We start from the raw sequence: 19,558 nt of genomic DNA on the forward strand, positions 1-19,558 counted from the left end.
CCATTGGTTTCCCCTTCATCCCAATTGAACCCAACATCCAGAAGCAGCGAATAACCAGACACACAAAAGAACTTTATGACACACAAACCTTTTTTACTTCATCTAAAACCATAAAATTGGAGAATCAGGGTGATACAAGATGGGGTAAAATGGGTCTCCATTTGCCACCGATACCCCAAAACTAGCACTGACAATTATGAAGACTGACCTGAAGGTGCTTAACATTTTGGGGTCAATGGGAATGGGAAGAGGAGATAGAAAACCCAATAAGGAATTCAATAGGAGCCCTACAACGTGGATAGGGACACTGGGGACATAACATTTGTGTTTGGGTATTGGAGAGCTTCAAAGACGCAACGTGATCTGAGAGCCCTCACCCCACACCAAGAACCAGGGGTGGATGCTCTCCCCTTTGAATGAAGCTGGTGGGAAAATGAAGATGAGAGCCCTCTTATCAGCATCAAAAAATGCCACCTGACCCCTTTCATAGTCCAGGGTGACCCGAACTCTTCTGGGAACCTGGATTTGGGGCAATGTCATGCGCTCAAAGGAGGAGAGAGCCCAAATCTGTCCTTCACAGAAGCCCATAGACCAGAGCTCGATCTCAGGGCTCGCATGGTTCTCTTCCCTCCTCTTTAGGGACTCCTTGGCCACCCCAACAGCCCAGGAGCCTTTGGGAGTCACTTCCACCTCCCAGCAGCATCTCCCTGACGTGATGCCCTCGTGGCCCAGCACAAAGGGATCGGTCCCACATTCCTCATTGGCTGCATCTTGTTGGGCATCTTCCCATCTCACGCTCCTCCCATCCTCTGATACAGCGAGCTGGGGGTGAGCTGTGGTTGGATCCAGGGTCACATTCACTGACAAAAGAAACCAGAGCCCCAAGGTTGCTGGGATGAGCAGGGAGGTCCACTGGAGTTCACCCCATTGGGAAGCTCTACCCTCCTCGGGATGCCCTCATTGGGCAAAGGTTTCCATGACTCTTTGAGATGTTTTCCCCCATCTTCTTTCCTCATCTGAAGGATCTTCCCCAGATTTCCCCCCGAAATCCCATCCCATCCCACTCATCCTCCCTTTGGATTTTCTCAATCCCTTTTTACTCCTGAAGACGGACTTACTCTTTTCAGGCACCTCAAACGTCAGGTTTTCTACAAGAAAAGGGAGGAAAAAAAGAAAGAAACATCTGATATTATTTTGCCCAGACACTCTTTTTCACTTCAAAAAGTCCCATTATGGTTCGGATCCCAACGAACAACCAATTCTCCCCACTCCAGCCCATGCTCAACACCTTTGAAGTTCTTCAGGATCTCCTCTAACGTGTTATTTTTCTCCCTGAAGTGGATGAGATTCTTTTCTAGGTCCGGAAGAAGCAACATGGGTTGATGGAAGTTCTCCTTTCCCAATCTGGAGGAAGAGGAAAGAAAGACATTGACCAATGTCCAACCATCATCCCCAACCTGGAGCCATCTCATCCCATTTGCTTCCATTTAACGAGGTGGGATCAGGAAACTTCCTACCTGCTCAAGGTGCTCTTGATGTCCTGGGAAGGAGAAAAGGGGAAAAGAAACCCAGTGAATGGTTTTTGGTCATGAAATCCCAACTGGAAACCCAACAGCTTTCTATTGGCCATAATACATGATGATGTGAACTGAATGTTTTTTTCTACCTCCTCACCTGCAGAAACTGACTTGCTGGTTGCTGACACTTCTCCTCCATGTCCTGGATGATGGTATCCAGGCGGGAGATCTCTTTGGTCAGTATGGTGATGTTCTCCTCCTGTGTTTTCTCCACGTCCCTCTCCATGTTTTCCAGCTGAGCCAACAGATGATGTTCCTGCTCCTCCAGGAACAGGCGCAGCCCTTCAAATGCACCCAAAACCTTCTGCCTTTCAGTGCTGGTTTTCTCCTGCAAGGAAAAGGGGTCATAGGAGGAGCCAACAAGTCCTACATCCCCAGGTAGAGGCAGCTCCCAAAGCAGGGATGTCCTGATGGATTGCAATACATCCCCAAGCCAACGATGCTCCATCGATGTGAGCAAACCCATTGAGACTTTGCTTTGCTGCCCCCACTTGAGTCCATTCCCAATGAGGTTTTGCTTTCTATCCCTTGACTAAAGTCCCTTCCAAGGGCTCCAGTTCCACCTGCTATATATATTTCCCCCCTATGATCCTTAGAAAACAACCCAATCAACCAAAAGAAAAAGTCCACACCAGGCTTCAATTGCTTTTGTGCATGGAGAGACCCCAGTCCCAATGCAAAGCTCTGATTATCTCATCTAAAGACAAAGGAACCCACCCAGACCCCCTCATAACAATTAAACAGACGCTTACCAAATAGTCCCAATTTCTCTTCATTTCAGCCTCTCGGAACCCCAAGAGTTTCTCTCTGTCTTCCTTCAGTGCTTGAAGATGGGATTGGATTTGTTCCTGGGGCAAGAAAATGCAATTTTAGGAGGTGGGAGATTGCACAGAGCCCCAAAACTCATTTATTTAGGGGGTAGGGGGGCCCAGAAGCTCAGGTTATGGGGATGGTTTCAATGGGGATTAATGCCACAAAGCTTTAGGAAGCAGCTCATTGGAAGCATCCTCTTCATTGCTATGGGGTTTCTTTGGGCTTTAGCAGTCAGTGTGGGATCAGAGGGGGGGTGGGGGGGCACAGTGAAGCCCCTCAGCCCTTTGTCTTGCAGAAACATTGAGGTCAGACCCAGTGTGAGAATAGAAGCAGCGGAAACAGCGGCTCAGGCTGTGCAGCATCATATTGAAACAACCCTCTTTTGCTTTGGGGTTTGTGAGCACCCAAAGGAGGGGACGGTGCTTCTGTCTCCCCCCCCCATGCACAACACTGGATTGGCTGGGTTGAATTGCAGCCCCAAAGTATAAAGTGAATGTCCCACCTGGTGCTGGTTAGATAAGAAAAAATACAGCTAATATCATGAAGAATATGAATAATATGAAGATTTTACCTTATATTCCTGGACAGCATCATGCACAGGAAGCATGGCGTGAGCCCGGTGCAGCCTCGACTCTCTGCAGATCATGCAGATGAAAGCTCCATCATCTTTGCAATAAATGCTCAGAGGTTCCTGGTGCTTTTTGCAGCCATCCTGCCCTACAACATCCCTTTGGGCTGCTTGCAAGCTCAGCCTCCTGGCGATCTCCAGCACCTTTGCAAGCTCCCTATTGGGATATAAAGTCCTCTCCTCTGCTGTCTCCTTGCATTGAGGGCAGCAAAACCCCCCGGTGGACCATTCCCAGCAGCGAGTGATGCATTGCCTGCAGAAACTGTGTCCGCAATGGATGGAGACTGGATCTTGGTAGTATTCCAGGCATATGGGGCAGGAGGCTTCATTGGGGAGGTGGGGAGCTGGGTTGGGTTCAGCCATGGGGCCCCACAAAGGCAATGAGAGGGGGAAGGCGTTTCCCTTCCCACCCACCCCAATGGTGTTTAGGGGTGGGCAGAGCCAGGGCTGAGCTTAGGGGTGGTGGCTCAAGTTCATCCCCTATAAGTGTGCCCTAAATATCCAAGTCCATCCCCTATAAGTGTGCCCTAAATATCCAAGTCCATCCCCTATAAGTGTGCCCTAAACATCCAAGTCCATCCCCTATAAGTGTGCCCTAAATATCCAAGTCCATCCCCTTTAAGTGTGCCCTAAATATCCAAGTCCATCCCCTATAAGTGTGCCCTAAATATCCAAGTCCATCCCCTATAAGTGTGCCCTAAATATCCAAGTCCATCCCCTATAAGTGAGCTCTAAATATCCAAGTCCACCCCCTGTAAGTGTGCCCTAAACATCCGAGTCCATCCCCTATAAGTGAGCCCTAAACATCCAAGTCCATCCCCTATAAGTGTGCCCTAAATATCCGAGTCCATCCCCTATAAGTGAGCCCTAAATATCCAAGTCCATCCCCTAAAGTGTGCCCTAAACATCCAAGTCCATCCCCTATAAGTGTGCCCTAAACATCCAAGTGGGTCTCCTGATCCCCATGGGTTGGTAAGGGGGAAAGAATGGGGGTGAGACCCACAGAATGGATGGGAACAAAAGGGATTTGGGGAGGAGGTTTGGGGTAGGAGGAGGGAGAGCTTGGTGCATCTCCCATAGTGATCTCTGTGCCCTGGTTGTCCTGGTACCCCAAACCTAGTCCCTATGGCATGGTAAGGAGAAAGAAAGGGGTCAGAACCCACAGCATAAATGGGAGCAAAGAGGATTTGGGGAGGGGTCTGAGCTGGGATGGGGGTTAATTGCAGATGGTCCAAGCTTTGCTGGTTGCATCCCCTATAAGAGCTACCCGTGCCCTTAAACATCCATCCCTTGAAGGAATTAAGCAGAAACCCATTTAAAATCCCACCTTAATTACTCGTGTTCTTGCAGGAAGGGGTTGATTAAATGCCTCTGCCCCATAGCGCAGCCTCCTGCCCCACCCCGAGCCCACACTTTGTCATGACACCTTCTGGTGCTGCTCATTGTGAGCTGGTTTACAAGAGGATGCTATTACTTTTAATGGTGTCCCACCTCGGTATATAGCAATAACAGATGGCTTTAAGACCTAATAACAGTCATATTAATAGTAATAAAGCATCAACATTTCTGATCTGGCATCTCTCAAGTCAGTTTAAGGCCTAAGATTTAGGGCTGATGAGAGGAATGGTTCCCTTCTCTAAGTCTTTTTACCATTTAACATCAGTTGGATGCAGGGATGGCTGCTTCACCCCTCTCCTCACTCTCTCCCTTTATATACCATATATCCCTATATACCCATAGGTGTATTTAACCCTCAACCAACTTTACCTACACACACAAAAGTGAGCTTAAACAACCCCCAGAAACCCCCATTTCCTCCATAATGCTCCAAATCTCCATTGAATTCCCTTAAAATGCCCTTGGATCATGAAGCGAGCCCATGGGGTGGGATCAGAAAGCCCACAGCCATGCATGGATGCCCATCCAAAAGGCCCTAAACCCCCTCAGAACTGAACCAAAAGGGATCCCCATGGCTATGGGGTGGCTGTGGGGTGTATGTGGGGCTGCTTCGTGCCCATTGGGGCGAAGCAAAGAGGCGTTGCTGGCTTTGGAGGACACCAACGTCCCTTTGGTTTCGTTCTGAGTGTTCTGAACCCAAAAAGCTGTGACCCACTGAGAAACCCCATTCACAAACAACAGCAGATGTGTTGCTTAGAGGTGCAACCTGAGGGTGCATTGCTTTGGTAGCCAGCATCAACCCCATGCAAGCATGCACTGCTTGCTTTGCATGCAAGATGCAACCTCTGCATGTGCTACAAGGCAACAGGTTGGCAATGGAGCAAAGGAAGGTGTTCTCATTCAATGGGGTGAGGGATTTTGCTGTTATCCCTCCAGGACAGCTGTCACTTTTGGTGCTTTTTAACCCATTTTCAGTATTTTTAGAGACACTTTGGGGCTGAAATGGTGGATTTGGGGCTGGGTGCAATGAGGGGCTTTGCAGAGCAAAGGATTTGGTGACAGGATGTGATTAGAGATAAGCTGTAATTGGCAGCTGCTCGGCCCCGGGTTCAGCACTGAGCTGTGAAAAATAAGCTCAGAAAAGTGATTAAAAGCAGAACTGAAAGTGGTGCAATGGGGGTGAGTGCTGCACGTCAGAGATGGGAGCAGTGAATGAGGAAGAAGTGAAGAAATAAGGGGAGGTTTTGGTGCTAAGAAAGGGGGTCTGGTCAAGCTCTATTCCTAATTAATTAATGCCTTAAAAGTGCCTTTATTAATGAGAAATGTAGGCAGATTAGTGGAGGCTGAGCCCCATAGGGAAGAGTGGGGCTGGAGTTACCCATCTGCTTCCTTGGGTGCTCATTTTATGGGGTTCCCTATAGGGGCTGCAGCTCTTAACGAGGCAAGAAGTAATTAAGGCTGTTTATCTTCCCTGCTATTAAACTCCATGTTCAGGGAACGGCCTGGGTTGGAATCAGGGTTACCCCCCCCCCATTTCTCTATCTCTTAGAGGGTGTCCTGCAGCGCTTCTTAACGAGGCAGGAAGTAATTAAGGCTGTTTGATTTTCATTGCTCCCTTTCACCTTCCCCCCTCCCGAGCACCTGCAGGAAGGAGAACAGACCGAGTAGAAAACGAAAGCTGCTCTGTCATTATTGCCATCACCCGTCGTTGTTGCTATGGATGAAGATAACCCAGCTGAGAGCTTCCAGGATGAAGCTTCCTGCTCTCTTTGCTTGGGGTTCTTCCAGGATCCCGTCTCCATCCACTGCGGGCACAACTTCTGCAGGGCGTGCATCACCCGTTGCTGGGAAAAAGAAGAGGAAACCTTCCCCTGCCCTCGTTGCAAGGCGACGGCCACGCAAAGAAACCTACGACCCAACCGCGAGTTGGCCAAGATCATTGAGATCGCCAAAAGGCTGAGCCTGAGGGCACCCAATGCTGGGGAAAGGATGTGTGAGAGGCACCAGGAGGTTCTGAAGCTGTTTTGTGAGGAGGACCAAGAGCCCATTTGTTTGGTGTGCAGGGAGTCCCATGCTCACCGCCTGCACGCCGCCGTCCCCATCGAGGAGGCGGCGGAAGAGCAGAAGGTACGGAGGGTCGTGGAAGGGTCTTGGGTGCTAATTTGATTGGAAAGTGTTGGGTTTCCATCCTTGTTCAGTGTGTTTTGTGAGTTGGAGGATGGCCAGTCTCTGCTTCGTTGGATCTCTGTTGTCTTCCAATGTTGGTCATCCCAACGCTGTCCCCATTGGGGAGATGGTGGGAGGCACAAGGAACAAAGGTGGAGGGTGATGAAGGGGTCTGATGTGTGGCTTTGCCCAGAGATAGTTCGGTTTCCATCCTTTCTCGATGTGTTTTGTGGGTTGGAAGATGGCCAGTCTCTGCTTTCTTGGCTCTCTGTTGTCTTCCAATGTTGGTCATCCCAACGCTGTCCCCATTGGGGAGATGGTGGGGGGCACAAGGAACAGAGGTGGAGGGTGATGGAGGGGTCTGATGTGTGGCTTTGCCCACCATATAGTTGGGTTTCAGTCCTTTCTCAATGTGTTTTGTGGGTAGGAAGATGGCCAGTCTCTGCTTTCTTGGATCTCTGTTGTCTTCCATTGTTGGTCATCCCAACGCTGTCCCTACTGGGGAGCTGGTCGGGGGCACAAGGAACAGAGGAGGAGGAGGAGGGTGATGTGTGGCTTTGCCCACCATATAGTTGGATTTCAATCCTTCTTCAGTGTGTTTTGTGGGTAGGAGGATGGCCAGTCTCTGCTTCATTGGATCTCTGTTGTCTTCCAATGTTGGTCATCCCAACACTGTCCCCATTGTGGAGATGGTGGGGGGCACAAGGAACAGAGGTGGAGGGTGATGGAGGGGTCTGATGTGTGGCTTTGCCCACCATGTAGTTGGGTTTCAGTCCTTTCTCAATGTGTTTTGTGGGTTGGAGGATGGCCAGTCTCTGCTTTGTTGGCTTTCTGTTGTCTTCCAATGTTGGTCATCTCAACGCTGTCCCCATTGTGGAGATGGTGGGGGACACAAGGAACAGAGGATGGAGAGGAGGGTGATGTGTGGCTTTGCCCACCAAATAGTTGAGTTTCCATCCTTCTTCAATGTGTTTTCTGGGTTAGAAATGGCCTGTCTCCTCTTTGTTGGCTCTCTGTTGTCTTCCAATGTTGGTCATCCCAATTTTGTCCCCATTGAGGAGATGATGGAGGATCACAAGGAATGGAGGTCATCAAGGAGAAGGAGGAGGAGGGTGAAGGAGGGGTCTGATGTGTGGCTTTGCCCACCATATAGTTGGATTTCAATCCATCTTCAATGTTGGAGGATGGCCAGCCTTCACTTTGTTGGCTCTCTGTTGTCTTCCAATGTTGGTCACCCCGATGTTCTTCAAGCTCTCATTCCCATCATAGAGATCTTGAATATCAGCCTGGAGTATCACCAAATGGAAGGGGCTGGATTGAAATGCACTAAAGAAAATGTTCCTTCTCCATCCAGGAGAAAATCCAGGCTCACGTTCAGATCCTGAAGGAAAAGAAGGAAAAGCTCCGGGGGCTCAAAGAGGCTGAGGAAGGGAAAAGCCTGGAATTCCTTGTAAGTGTTTGTTCCCTTTGCAGTCATGGCCTTCCCTTCCCCTGAGTCATCCCTTTATATCACACCCTGTTGGCCAAAGGTCTGCAGTATATTGGGTACAAAGATCAGAGCCCTTGGGAAATGCCCTCTGTCAGCCCAGGAATAGCAGAATTAACGAGTATTACTCATTGTTCTGCGATGCTCCCTGGAATTTATGGCTGCATCGCACCCAATAAATCACCTTTGTTGCAGTGTTTATGCACCCATGCATTGAATTTCCCTGCAGGAGAAGGTCCAAGAGGAGAGACAGAAGGTGATGATGGACATCAAGGAGCTGCAGCAGTTTGTGGAGCAACAGGAGAGGATCCTCTTGGGGAGGTTGGAGAAGCTGGACCAGGAAATCATGAGGAGGAAAGAGGAGAAGGTGGCCAAGCTCTTGGAGGGGATCTCCTCCATCAGTGAGCAGATCTGTGAGCTGGAGGAGAAATGCCAGCAGCCACCGTGTGAATTCCTACAGGTTGCCATCACTGTTTGCTTCGAGATGGTTTGAATTCAAGCAGGGCTTATAGACATCCCTATTTTAGCTGGGTGTGGGGCTCATCCATCCAACTGTACATCTATATCCCTTCATACACAGTGATTGGTAGGGTCTGTTTGAGTCCTGGGTTGGCTTGAGTCCTGCTTTGGAGTCATATATGTCAAAGCCTGTGCAGATGTCGGTGTAGATGTGGGGCCCAAGGCTGTGGTTTGATGGGAATGGGGGTGATGTTTTGGGGTTGGGGTCAGTGGTTTGATGGGAATGGGGGTGATGGTTTGGGGTTGGAGTCCATGGTTCGATGGGAATGGGGGTGATGGTTTGGGGTTGGAGTCGATGGTTGGATGGGAATGGGGTGATGGTTTGGGGTTGGGGTCAATGGGTTGATGGGAATGGGGGTGATGGTTTGGGGTTGGAGTCCATGGTTGGATGGGAATGGGGGTGATGGTTTGGGGTTGGAGTCCATGGTTGGATGGGAATGGGGGTGATGGTTTGGGGTTGGAGTCAATGGGTTGATGGGAATGGGGTTGGAGTCAATGGTTGGATGGGAATGGGGGTGATGGTTTGGGGTTGGGGTCAGTGGTTTGATGGGAATGGGGTTGGAGTCAATGGGTTGATGGGAATGGGGGTGATGGGAATGGGGTTGGGGTCAATGGTTGGATGGGAATGGGGTGATGGTTTGGGGTTGGAGTAAGTGGTTGGATGGAAATGGGGTTGGAGTCAATGGTTGGATGGGAATGGGGTGATGGTTTGGGGTTGGAGTCAATGGTTTGATGGGAATGGGGGTGATGGGAATGGGGGTGATGGTTTGGGGTTGGAGTCAATGGTTGGATGGGAATGGGGGTGATGGTTTGGGGTTGGAGTCGATGGTTTGATGGGAATGGGGGTGATGGTTTGGGGTTGGAGTAAATGGTTGGATGGAAATGGGGTTGGAGTCAACGGTTTGATGGGAATTGGGGTGATGGGAATGGGGGTGATGGTTTGGGGTTGGAGTCAATGGTTTGATGGGAATTGGGGTGATGGTTTGGGGTTGGAGTCAATGGTTTGATGGGAATGGGGTGATGGTTTGGGGTTGGAGTCGATGGTTGGGTGGGAATGGGGGTGATGGTTTGGGGTTGGAGTCAATGGTTGGATGGGAATGGGGGTGATGGTTTGGGGTTGGAGTCAATGGTTGGATGGGAATGGGGTGATGGTTTTGGGGTTGGAGTCGATGGTTGGTGGGAAATGGGGGTTGATGCGTTTTGAGGTTGGAATCAATGTTGGATGGGGAATGGGGTTGGAGTCAATGTCTTGATGGGGAAATGGAGCGTTGATGGCTTTGGGGTGGCAGTCAATGGTTTGGATGGGAATGGGGGTGATGGTTTGGGGTTGGAGGTCCATGGTTGGATGGGAATGGGGTGATGGTTTGGAGTTGGAGTCCATGGTTGCGGGTGGGAATGGGGTGATGGGTTTGGGGTTGGGTGTCAATGGGTTTGATGGAAGGGGTGATGGTTTTTGGGCTTGGAGTCAGTGGTTGGATGGAAATGGGGTTGGAGTCAATGGTTGGATGGGAATGGGGTGATGGGGGATTTGGGTTGGAAGTCAGTGGTTGGATGGAAATGGTTGGAGTCAATGCGTTGGAATGGAATGGGGTGATGGTTTGGGCGTTGGGTCAATGGTTTGATAGGAATTGGCCTGGGTGATGGGAATTGGTGATGGTTTGGGGTTGGAGTCAATGGTTGGATGGGAATGGGGGTGATGGTTTGGGATTGGAGTCAATGGTTGGATGGGAATGGGGGTGATGGTTTGGGATTGGAGTCAGTGGTTGGATTGGAATGGGGGTGATGGTTTGGGGTTGGACTTGATAACCTCAGACGTCTCCAACCTCATTGACTCTATGAGTGGGGGTGGGTTGACTTAGTGATCTCAGAGGTCTTTTCCAACCTTAACGACTCTACAATTAGCACTAATAACTCTCACCCTGAAGGAGGAGGGTCATGAAAGTTGGCTGATGTTGGGTTGACTTCGCTCTCACCCTGTTGCTCTTCTCCCTTCTTCCCCTTATAGGGCAGCAGGAACATCTTGAGCAGGTTTGTGGTTCCTTCCATCTGTCTCTATGGGTGTAATTTATTCCTATAGTGGTGGTGCTCAACGATGAAATCCCACTCCCATATTACCCCCCTTTATAGACCTATAGGATAAAGGCACCCATGGCCACCCTAAATTACAACCCTAATTATCTAATTAAATTATCCTGATAATTAAACACCCAGGAGCTCATCAGCTAAAAGGGGACATTGACTGGAGATTCCCACCCCCATAGCAGACCCTGATGTGAATGGAGTTGGGTTAAGGAGGTAGATTAATGGGGAAAAAAACCCCAAATCAGCAAGAAAACAGGGAATGTTTTTCACCTTTCCAGGCTGGAGAATGAGGAATCCCAAAAGGACAAGGAGGTTTTGCCTGAAGGAGAAGAAAACCCCACCAGCCCTACTCAGATACACACAACCCTCAAGGAGACGCTGATGCAGTTCCGAGGTAGGGAAGAGAAGGGTTGAGTTTACAATAGATTTGGGTCTGTTTGCCGTATTTTGATAGTTTAAACATGTTTCCTTATGAAATGGAGTCAAAGGATCCCAAAACAAAAGCGATATTAAGGAATACTGGGGAATGAAACACAGATCCAATGACCCCCAGAGATCCCTTCCAACCTCATCCAGTCTATGAAGGTTGAGTTTGCAATAGATTGGGTCTGTTTGCTGTATTTTGAAAGTTTAGATATGTTTCCTTCCAGTAAAGAAATGAAATATTCAGTGAAATAGATTTTAAAGCCTATGTTTTAATGGGTAGAACGGACTCAAGTGAGATCCTCTTTGGTGATGGGGAGATTTGGGTTCATTCTACGTCTGTAGGCAACAAAATGGATCAAAAAAGATCCCAAAACAAAAGCGATCTTAAGGAATACTGGGGAATGAAACACAGATCCAATGACCCCCTAGAGGTCCCTTCCAACCTCAACCACTCTATGACTGTAATACTTCTCCTCTTCCTTTATTGCTATGGGAATGAAACCAATCCTGCCTCACCCCCAGCACTCTGGATTGAGAGCTGGAATATCCTGGGGTGGGGAAAATGGGGTCAGAAAGTGGGGAAATAAGGGCCTTTTGGGATCAAATCCCACCCTCATCTCTTTTCTACCCTTAGAAAGTCTGACGTTGGATCCCGACACGGCGCATCCCCGACTGGTTCTATCTGAAGACCAGAAACGTGTACGATGGGAAGAGGCCCGAAACCCCGTCCCCGACAACCCCAAACGTTTCGATTCATCCCGTTGCGTTTTGGGCTGCCAAGGGTTCAATGCAGGGAGGCACTATTGGGAGGTGGAGGTGGGAGATGGGGAGGCCTGGGCTGTTGGAGTGGCCAAGGAGTCGGTGGAGAGGAAGGGACGGATCAGCGTTAAACCCGAGGTGGGGATTTGGGCAGTGGGGCAATGTGGGGCTCAGTATCAGGCTCTGACTTCACCCACCAGCCCCATTGAGCTTCTCTCTGCCCCTAAAGTGATTGGGATTTACCTGGATTATGAGGCCGGGCGAGTGGCGTTTTTCGATGCCAACAAGGAGGTGCCCATTTTTGCTTACCCTCCCACGTCTTTTGGAGGGGAGAGGGTCCTTCCACTGCTCTGCCTGGGGAGGGGCTGCTGCTTCACGCTGTCCCCATGAGACCCCATGGGGCAGCAAAGCCTTGAGCATCACTCACTCAGATCTGGGGAAACCAAAGGGTCTCCTCACCCCAAATCTGGGGAGATCTCATGGTCTCATCGCCCCAAGTCTGGGGGTACCCCATGGTTTATGAAAACCCAAATCTGGGGGTACCCCACGGTCTCATCACCCCAAGACTGGGGGTACCCCATAGTCACATCACCCCAAGTCTGGGGGCACCCCATAGTTTCATCCCCCCAAGACTATGGGTACCCCTTAGTTTTATCACCCCAAGTCTGGGGGTACCCCATGGTCTCATCACCCCAAGTCTGGGGGCACCCCATGGTCTCATCACCTCAAGACTGTGGGTACCCCATAGTTTCATCACCCCAAGTCTGGGGGTACCCCATGGTTTATGAAACCCCAGACTTTCTGGGGGTACCCCATGGTCTCACTACCCCAAGTCTGGGGGCACCCCATGGTCTCATCACTCCAAGTCTGGGAGTACCCTATAGATTCATCCCCCCAAGTCTAGGGGCACCCCATGGTCTCATAACCTCAAGTCTGGGGGCACCCTATGGTCTAATCACCCCAAGACTGAGGGCACCACATAGTCTTATCACTCCAAGTCTGGGGGGTCCCCATGGTCTAATCACCCCAAAACTGGGGGTTATTATAAGTGTTATTTGCTGTAATCCTGGCTACCAAATACAGAAATAATAAGAAATGGCCTCTTTTAATCAATAATTGTGGTGTCTTTCAGTTTGGACCCCGGGACTGGGGGTGGTGAATGGGGTCACCTACAGAACCCCCATTGGATCAGAGCACAACAGCCAATGATGCATCGTGCATTGGCCATATTACCCAAAACCACCTGAATTTCAGTGTTTTAAGTCAAAATTAAGAGATAAAACGCCTTCCAGATCTTAAGCCATAGGGGCTTAATAGGGGCTTAATAGAGGCTTAATTGGGGCTTAATAGGGGCTTAATAGAGGCTTAATTGGGGCTTAATAGGGGCTTAATAGGGGCTTAATAGGGGCCCATAGGGGTTGGTTGAATTGGAAGGGACCCTTGATGATCATCAAGGTAATGAAGCCTGAAGGCTTCATTAATAATGAAGTTACCCCATAATCAAAGATTATGGGGTAAAAATGGGTGATTTTGGGTTGTCGTGTTGGGGTAGGCAACTCTAAGGGCCTTTAAGATCCAAATCTTGAGCTGGAGCCATTGGGGTCTGTTGAATTGGAAGGGACCCTTGATAATCATCAAGGTAATGAAGCCTGAAGGAATAAGAAAGCGAAGATAGAATGGAAATCCATCAAAAATTATGGGGTAAAAATGGGTGATTTTGGGGTTGTCGTGTTGGGGTAGGCAACTCTAAGGGCCTTGAAGATCCAGATCTTGAGCCAAAGCCATTGGGGTCAGTTAAATTGGAAGGGACCCTTGATGATCATCAAGGTAATGAAGCCCGAAGGAAAAAGGAAGTGAAGATAGAAGGAAAATCAGTCAAAGATTATGGGGTAAAAACAGATGATTTTGGGGTTGTTGTGTCGGGGTAGGCAACTCTAAGGGCCTTGAAGATCCAGATCTTGAGCCAAAGCCATTGGGGTCCTGTTGAATTGGAAGGGACCCTTGATGATCATCAAGGTAATGAAGCCTGAAGGAAAAAGAAAGCTGAGATAGAATGGAAATCAATCAAAGATTATGGGGTAAAAACAGATGATTTGGGGGTTGTTGTGTCGGGGTAGGCAACTCTAAGGGCCTTTAAGATCCAGATCTTGAGCTGAAGCCATTGGGGTCGGTTGACCCCGAAGGGAAAAGAAAGCGAAAACAGAAGGGAAATCAATCAAAGATTATGGGGTTAAAATAGGTGATTTTGGGGTAAAAATGGGTGATTTTAGCGTTGGAGTAGGCAACTTCAAGGGCCTATAGGATCTATAGGCATCCCTGGTGGTCTAGTGGTTAGGATTCGGCGCTCTCACCGCCGCGGCCCGGGTTCGATTCCCGGTCAGGGAAGGTTTTTTCTTTTCCCCTAAATCCCCATTTTTTCCCCCATTTTCTCGATGTAAAAAAATCCCATTTTCCGCCCCAAAAACGGCCTCAGAGCGAATAATCCTGCTGCTTTTCTTGTTCTATCTCCTTCCCAGCTGAAATAAACTGGAAGCGATGGCTCTGCCTTCTATTAACACACCAATAATCATTAAAAACCCCAAAAATGGGGGAAAAAAACTAAGTGTTTCTGCCCGGTTTCGAACCGGGGACCTTTCGCGTGTGAGGCGAACGTGATAACCACTACACTACAGAAACCTCCATAGGGATCCATTATACCTCCCTCTCCATTCACTTTAATTACTCCCCCTTTTAATTAATCCCACTTTAATTAATCCCACTTTAATTAAATCTCCCATTTAATTGACCCCCCGAGTTAAAATTATCCATTTATTCCGGCCCCGAATAAAGCAGATTTCCCCCCTTAAAATCCATATTAAAACACAGCCTTTTTGCTACCCCCATTACACACTTTAAGACCTTCAAACAGCACCAAAAACACCGAATCTAACCCCAAAACGGGCTCCCATAGGGTTCAATGGACAGCCCGGCTAGCTCAGTCGGTAGAGCATGAGACTCTTAATCTCAGGGTCGTGGGTTCGAGCCCCACGTTGGGCGCTTCCATTTATCTCCTTTTTTTGCTCAATTTAAAGCACAAAACCACAGCGACCGACCCCATAAGACCCCAATTATAACATATAGTATAAAAAACCATCATTTTCAGGTCCAAATAACCCCGTTTTTAAGCCCATTTTACAGCTGTCAGGATGGCCGAGTGGTCTAAGGCGCCAGACTCAAGGTTCATTCCTTCCCAATGGGATTTCTGGTCTCCCCTGGAGGCGTGGGTTCGAATCCCACTCCTGACAAGCGCTATTTTACCTTTTTCCCCCCAAATTTAAACACTTCCCCCCCCCCTTCACTTTTTCCACCCCCCCAACGACGCGATATTTCAATATTTCTACCCATAAAATGCATTTTGTGCAAGTTTTCCCCATTTCTGAGCTCTATCGTGGAGGAGAAACAGCAGAACAGCGTTTATCTCCCTTCTATTCTGAATTTTAATTCATTTTAAATCCATAAAGGTTAAAAAACGCCTTTTTGTCGTTTATTTGCTTATTTTTGCCCCAATTTGACACGGGAAAACGGGAAATTCCTGCATCAGGTGCTTAAAACGAGGAAGGAATCAACCAAACGGGCCGCCCAAGGAAAAAAAAGGAGAGAAATGACCCGAAAAATCAACAAAATGACCCAAAAATCAGCAAAATGACCCAAAAATCAGCAAAATGACCCCAAAATATGCGGTTTTAAAGTAGATTTTGAGAGCTCAGAGGCGATAATGGAGCCCAATGGGGGTTTCTGTAGTGTAGTGGTTATCACGTTCGCCTCACACGCGAAAGGTCCCCGGTTCGAAACCGGGCAGAAACACTTAGTTTTTTTATTGTTTTAACCCATTTTTACGTAGTTTTGTGATCCCCTCCCGACCTCACATTTAACAGAAGGAAAAATAGTTATAAAAAGGAAAAAAAAAAACTAAAAAGCGCCGCTTTGAAGCCGGTTTCTGAACGTCAGGATTGATAAATACAAAAGAATTTGGGGAAAATAAAGGTATTTTTCCCTGACCGGGAATCGAACCCGGGCCGCGGCGGTGAAAGCGCCGAATCCTGACCACTAGACCACCAGGGATGCCCATATTTGGTGTTATTTAACCCAATCCTGCTGTTTATTATTGCGCTTTTTTAGTTGCCAATGGTTTGAATAGGGCTGGAGAAAGAGTTTGCTGCTTAAAAAGCGGAAAGGGCTTATTCGCTGCGAGAAAAAGGGTTTAAAATAGAGGGGGAAAAAGGACGAAGAGGAGGAGAGAGGAAAAAAGGCGAAATGATAGAAAATAAAGAAGTGAAGAAAAAAATATAACGAAAAATGAGATGAAAATAGATAGAGGCATAATTCAGCTCTCCCTGGTGGTCTAGTGGTTAGGATCCGGCGCTTTCACCGCCGTGGCCCGGGTTCGATTCCCGGTCAGGGAAAGTTTTGCCTTAAAATGGGTTGAAATTGGTTAAAATTCCTATTTTCATTCTTTTTAACCATTTTTTAACCTTTGTCCTTTCGCTTTCCTTCTATCTTTATTGCTTAGCACCATAGAACCCTTTTCGAATGGTGGTGTTAAATCTGAGGCTTTCCGGGGCGGATTTGGGTGGAAAAAAGGCAGATTTGGGTGTATCCTATTGGAACTATGGGCCCACATTGGCTCTATATGGGGTTTCTGTAGTGTAGTGGTTATCACGTTCGCCTCACACGCGAAAGGTCCCCGGTTCGAAACCGGGCAGAAACACTTGGTTCTTTTTTCCTTCACCCCTTTAATTTTGCCCATTTTTAACACTTTTTACACACTTTTATCCCTTATCCGAGCTGCCCTTCCCCATATTCCCCCTTACTTCACCCTCCCCATCTAATTAATAAGCTAATTGCTATTAATTAGCCTTTCCCCCCCTTATATCCCCATTAAGCTTCTGTTTGTGCCTTCATTTCCATTCATCCCCCAACAAACCAAGCCTGGTGGGGTTTAATACATGTTTATTTCCCTTTATTGAGCTTTTTAAGCCCAAAAATCAGATTAAAATCGATATTTAAGGCTGAATCCTTATAGGAAAGCTGTAATTAGAGTAATTAGAGCAGCTTATCTATCCATATAAGAGGAGAAATAGCAGCTCTCTGCCTCTTCCTATCACACTGGAGGTTTGGGGCTCATTGAGATCATAAAAGTCCATTTTTGGGGAAGAAAAATGGGGAGAAAAAGGGGATTTTATGGAGTTCAATGGGGGTCCATAGGCTACTATAGAGCTCCCTGGTGGTCTAGTGGTTAGGATTCGGCGCTCTCACCGCCGCGGCCCGGGTTCGATTCCCGGTCAGGGAAGTTCAGTCTAGAAGCGATATCTTAAAGTTCATGTATTTTTTTTGCCTATAAAACTTTATTTTCTCCCTTAAATATCCACTGATAAACCCCATTGATAAACCCTACGGCCCTTTAGTGCTGCCCTAACCCCTCCCTGTGCAGACTTTAACCTCCAGAATGAACTAAAACAAACCCAATCTGCAATACCCCCCCCCAACCCCCTTAATTGCAATTAACACTAATTAGCAGCCAGCAGCCCGGCTAGCTCAGTCGGTAGAGCATGAGACTCTTAATCTCAGGGTCGTGGGTTCGAGCCCCACGTTGGGCGCTTGGTTTCACTTTTCCCCTTCACTCCTTTTATTTTTTGGGGGGCGTATTTAGTTCAATTAGGAACATCGGGATGAAAATATATATTAAATGGGGCTAAAAATACAAAATTGGGCTATTTAGATCAGAAAGAAGCGATTCACGTTTTGCCTCCTTCATTGCTGAGGTTTTAATACAGCACCAAACCCCATATTTTCAGCACCAAAGCCCCACATTTTCAGCACCAAAACCCCATATTTTCAGACAACATGCCCTATTTTCAGCACCAAAACCCATATTTTCAGCACAAAATCCCATATTTTCAGCACCAAAACCCCGTATTTTCAGCACAAAATCCCATATTTTCAGCTCCAAAACCCCATATTTTCAGCACCAAAACCCCATATTTTCAGACATCATGCCCTATTTTCAGAACAAAACCCCATATTTTCAGACATCATGCCATATTTTCAGCACCAAAACCCATATTTTCAGCACAAAATCCCATATTTTCAGCACCAAAACCCCATATTTTCAGCACAAAACCCCATATTTTCAGACACCGTGCCCTATTTTCAGAACAAAACCCCATATTTTCNCCCCATATTTTCAGACACCGTGCCCTATTTTCAGAACAAAACCCCATATTTTCAGCACCAAAACCCCATATTTTCAGCACAAAACCCCATATTTTTAAACACCTTGCCCAATTTTCAGCACAAAACCCTATATTTTCAGCACCAAAATCCCATATTTTCAGCACCAAAACCCCATATTTTCAGCACAAAACCCCATATTTTTAAACACCTTGCCCTATTTTCAGCACAAAACCCTGTATTTTCAGCACAAAGCCCCACATTTTCAGCACCTAAACCCCATATTTTCAAACACTGTGTCCTATTTTCAGCACCAAAACTCGTATTTTCAGCACAAAATCCCATATTTTCAGTATCATACCCTGTATTTTCAGACATCATTCCCCATTTCCAGTTACTCTGCCCCATTTTCAAACACCATACCCCATTTTCAGCCATATAACGCCATACACTGAAAACACCTCCCTTAATTTGGCCAAACATTTGGCTTCACGCTCGAGAAAACCCATATTTACAATGGGATTTGTGCCATCAGCCCCATATCAGCCCTATATCAGCCCCATAGCAGCCCCATAACTACATCCCATACACCAAAACACCATACCCTAATTAAAAACATCGAACCCTAATTCAACACACCATACCCTAATTAATCACACCAAACCCTAATTAAAAACACCATACCCTAATTAAAGACACCATACCCTAATTAATCACACCATACCCTAATTAAAAACACCATACCCTAATTAAACACACCATACCCTAATTAATCACACCATACCCTAATTAATCACACCATACCCTAATTAAACACACCATACCCTAATTAAAAACACCGAACCCTAATTAAAAACACCGAACCCTAATTAAACAGACCATATTCCAATTTATCACACCATACCCTAATTAAACACACCATACCCTAATTAAAAACACCATACACTAATTAAAAACACCATACCCTAATTAATAACACCATACCCTTATTAAAAACACCATACACTAATTAAAAACACCATACCCTAATTAATCACACCATATCCCAATTAAAAACACCATACCCTAATTAATAACACCATACCTTAATTAAAAACATCATACCCTAATTAAACACAGCATACCCTAATTCAACACGCCATTACGTAACGCCATACCCTCATGGCTTAACCCTATAAGGATCCATGGTGTTTTAAGCCCCTTTTTGGTGTATGGGGTGGTTTCCCTATATATGAAATATGAATTTAAAGGATTTTAGGGTTATTCACCCATATAATGATCCTTTTTTTGCTCTCTGTGCTCTGTTTGCCCAGCTGTACAAAGCATTGTTCCCATACAACAATGTTCTCCATCAGCTTCGAGGTCGTTCAGTCCCAGGTCAGCCCAAACATGGGAAGAAATCAGCCCCTATAAAGGCAGTGGGGGCTACAGATGCTGTCAGACCTGGTGGGGTTCAGGTAAGGGGTCTCATTTTGGGTTTATTTTGTGGGTTTT

At 47.3% G+C, this 19,558-nt stretch overlaps 2 protein-coding genes and 10 non-coding genes across 13 annotated transcripts; 9 read left to right on the top strand and 3 right to left on the bottom strand.

The window, feature by feature from the left end:
• Nucleotides 1-72: 72 nt before the first annotated feature.
• LOC107321538 (E3 ubiquitin-protein ligase TRIM7-like) lies at nucleotides 73-5,307 on the bottom strand. Its single transcript, XM_015878537.2, has 7 exons — nucleotides 2,962-5,307; nucleotides 2,330-2,425; nucleotides 1,675-1,905; nucleotides 1,518-1,540; nucleotides 1,289-1,404; nucleotides 1,119-1,148; nucleotides 73-860 (listed from the first exon to the last, which is right to left on the bottom strand). Exons 1-7 carry the CDS (start codon nucleotides 3,379-3,381, stop codon nucleotides 346-348), a joined length of 1,431 nt encoding a protein of 476 aa, XP_015734023.1. The 5' UTR covers nucleotides 3,382-5,307; the 3' UTR covers nucleotides 73-345.
• LOC107321539 (E3 ubiquitin-protein ligase TRIM39) lies at nucleotides 3,227-15,148 on the top strand. 2 transcript variants are annotated; one of them, XM_015878539.1, is made up of 7 exons: nucleotides 3,227-3,312; nucleotides 6,064-6,543; nucleotides 7,937-8,032; nucleotides 8,298-8,528; nucleotides 10,593-10,615; nucleotides 10,948-11,063; nucleotides 11,730-12,459. In XM_015878539.1, exons 2-7 carry the CDS (start codon nucleotides 6,133-6,135, stop codon nucleotides 12,242-12,244), a joined length of 1,392 nt encoding a protein of 463 aa, XP_015734025.1. In that variant the 5' UTR covers nucleotides 3,227-3,312; nucleotides 6,064-6,132; the 3' UTR covers nucleotides 12,245-12,459. The 2 variants fall into 2 exon arrangements, with proteins under 2 accessions (XP_015734025.1, XP_015734024.1); XM_015878538.2 differs by lacking the exon at nucleotides 3,227-3,312 and having other exon boundaries at nucleotides 5,819-6,543; nucleotides 11,730-15,148.
• TRNAE-CUC lies at nucleotides 14,168-14,239 on the top strand. Its single transcript has one exon. It is a non-coding gene; the product is annotated as a tRNA-Glu (tRNA).
• TRNAV-CAC lies at nucleotides 14,458-14,530 on the bottom strand. Its single transcript has one exon. It is a non-coding gene; the product is annotated as a tRNA-Val (tRNA).
• Nucleotides 14,818-14,890, top strand: TRNAK-CUU. The gene has a single exon. It is a non-coding gene; the product is annotated as a tRNA-Lys (tRNA).
• On the top strand, nucleotides 15,034-15,138 carry TRNAL-CAA. Its single transcript has 2 exons — nucleotides 15,034-15,071; nucleotides 15,094-15,138. It is a non-coding gene; the product is annotated as a tRNA-Leu (tRNA).
• Nucleotides 15,149-15,624: 476 nt separating the features above from the next.
• On the top strand, nucleotides 15,625-15,697 carry TRNAV-CAC. Its single transcript has one exon. It is a non-coding gene; the product is annotated as a tRNA-Val (tRNA).
• Nucleotides 15,698-15,883: 186 nt separating this feature from the next.
• Nucleotides 15,884-15,955, bottom strand: TRNAE-UUC. Its single transcript has one exon. It is a non-coding gene; the product is annotated as a tRNA-Glu (tRNA).
• Nucleotides 15,956-16,224: 269 nt separating this feature from the next.
• On the top strand, nucleotides 16,225-16,296 carry TRNAE-UUC. Its single transcript has one exon. It is a non-coding gene; the product is annotated as a tRNA-Glu (tRNA).
• Nucleotides 16,297-16,528: 232 nt separating this feature from the next.
• On the top strand, nucleotides 16,529-16,601 carry TRNAV-CAC. Its single transcript has one exon. It is a non-coding gene; the product is annotated as a tRNA-Val (tRNA).
• A 510-nt stretch (nucleotides 16,602-17,111) lies between these two features.
• TRNAE-CUC lies at nucleotides 17,112-17,183 on the top strand. The gene has a single exon. It is a non-coding gene; the product is annotated as a tRNA-Glu (tRNA).
• Nucleotides 17,184-17,417: 234 nt separating this feature from the next.
• Nucleotides 17,418-17,490, top strand: TRNAK-CUU. Its single transcript has one exon. It is a non-coding gene; the product is annotated as a tRNA-Lys (tRNA).
• Nucleotides 17,491-19,558: the final 2,068 nt, after the last annotated feature.

The sequence above is a fragment of the Coturnix japonica genome, chromosome 16, assembly GCF_001577835.2.
Source record: "Coturnix japonica isolate 7356 chromosome 16, Coturnix japonica 2.1, whole genome shotgun sequence".
Classification (NCBI taxonomy): domain Eukaryota; kingdom Metazoa; phylum Chordata; class Aves; order Galliformes; family Phasianidae; genus Coturnix; species Coturnix japonica.

Coding starts and splice junctions, on each gene's coding strand:
- LOC107321539 (XM_015878539.1), top strand. CDS start 6,133: ATGGATGAAGATAACCCAGCTGAGAGCTTCCAGGATGAAGCTTCCTGC. Junction 6,544..7,936: donor AGGCGGCGGAAGAGCAGAAG/GTACGGAGGGTC, acceptor TTCTCCATCCAG/GAGAAAATCCAGGCTCACGT. Junction 8,529..10,592: donor CACCGTGTGAATTCCTACAG/GTTGCCATCACT, acceptor TTCCCCTTATAG/GGCAGCAGGAACATCTTGAG.
- LOC107321538 (XM_015878537.2), bottom strand. CDS start 3,381: ATGGCTGAACCCAACCCAGCTCCCCACCTCCCCAATGAAGCCTCCTGC. Junction 1,405..1,517: donor ATCAAGAGCACCTTGAGCAG/GTAGGAAGTTTC, acceptor CTCTTCCTCCAG/ATTGGGAAAGGAGAACTTCC. Junction 1,149..1,288: donor GATCCTGAAGAACTTCAAAG/GTGTTGAGCATG, acceptor CTTTTCTTGTAG/AAAACCTGACGTTTGAGGTG.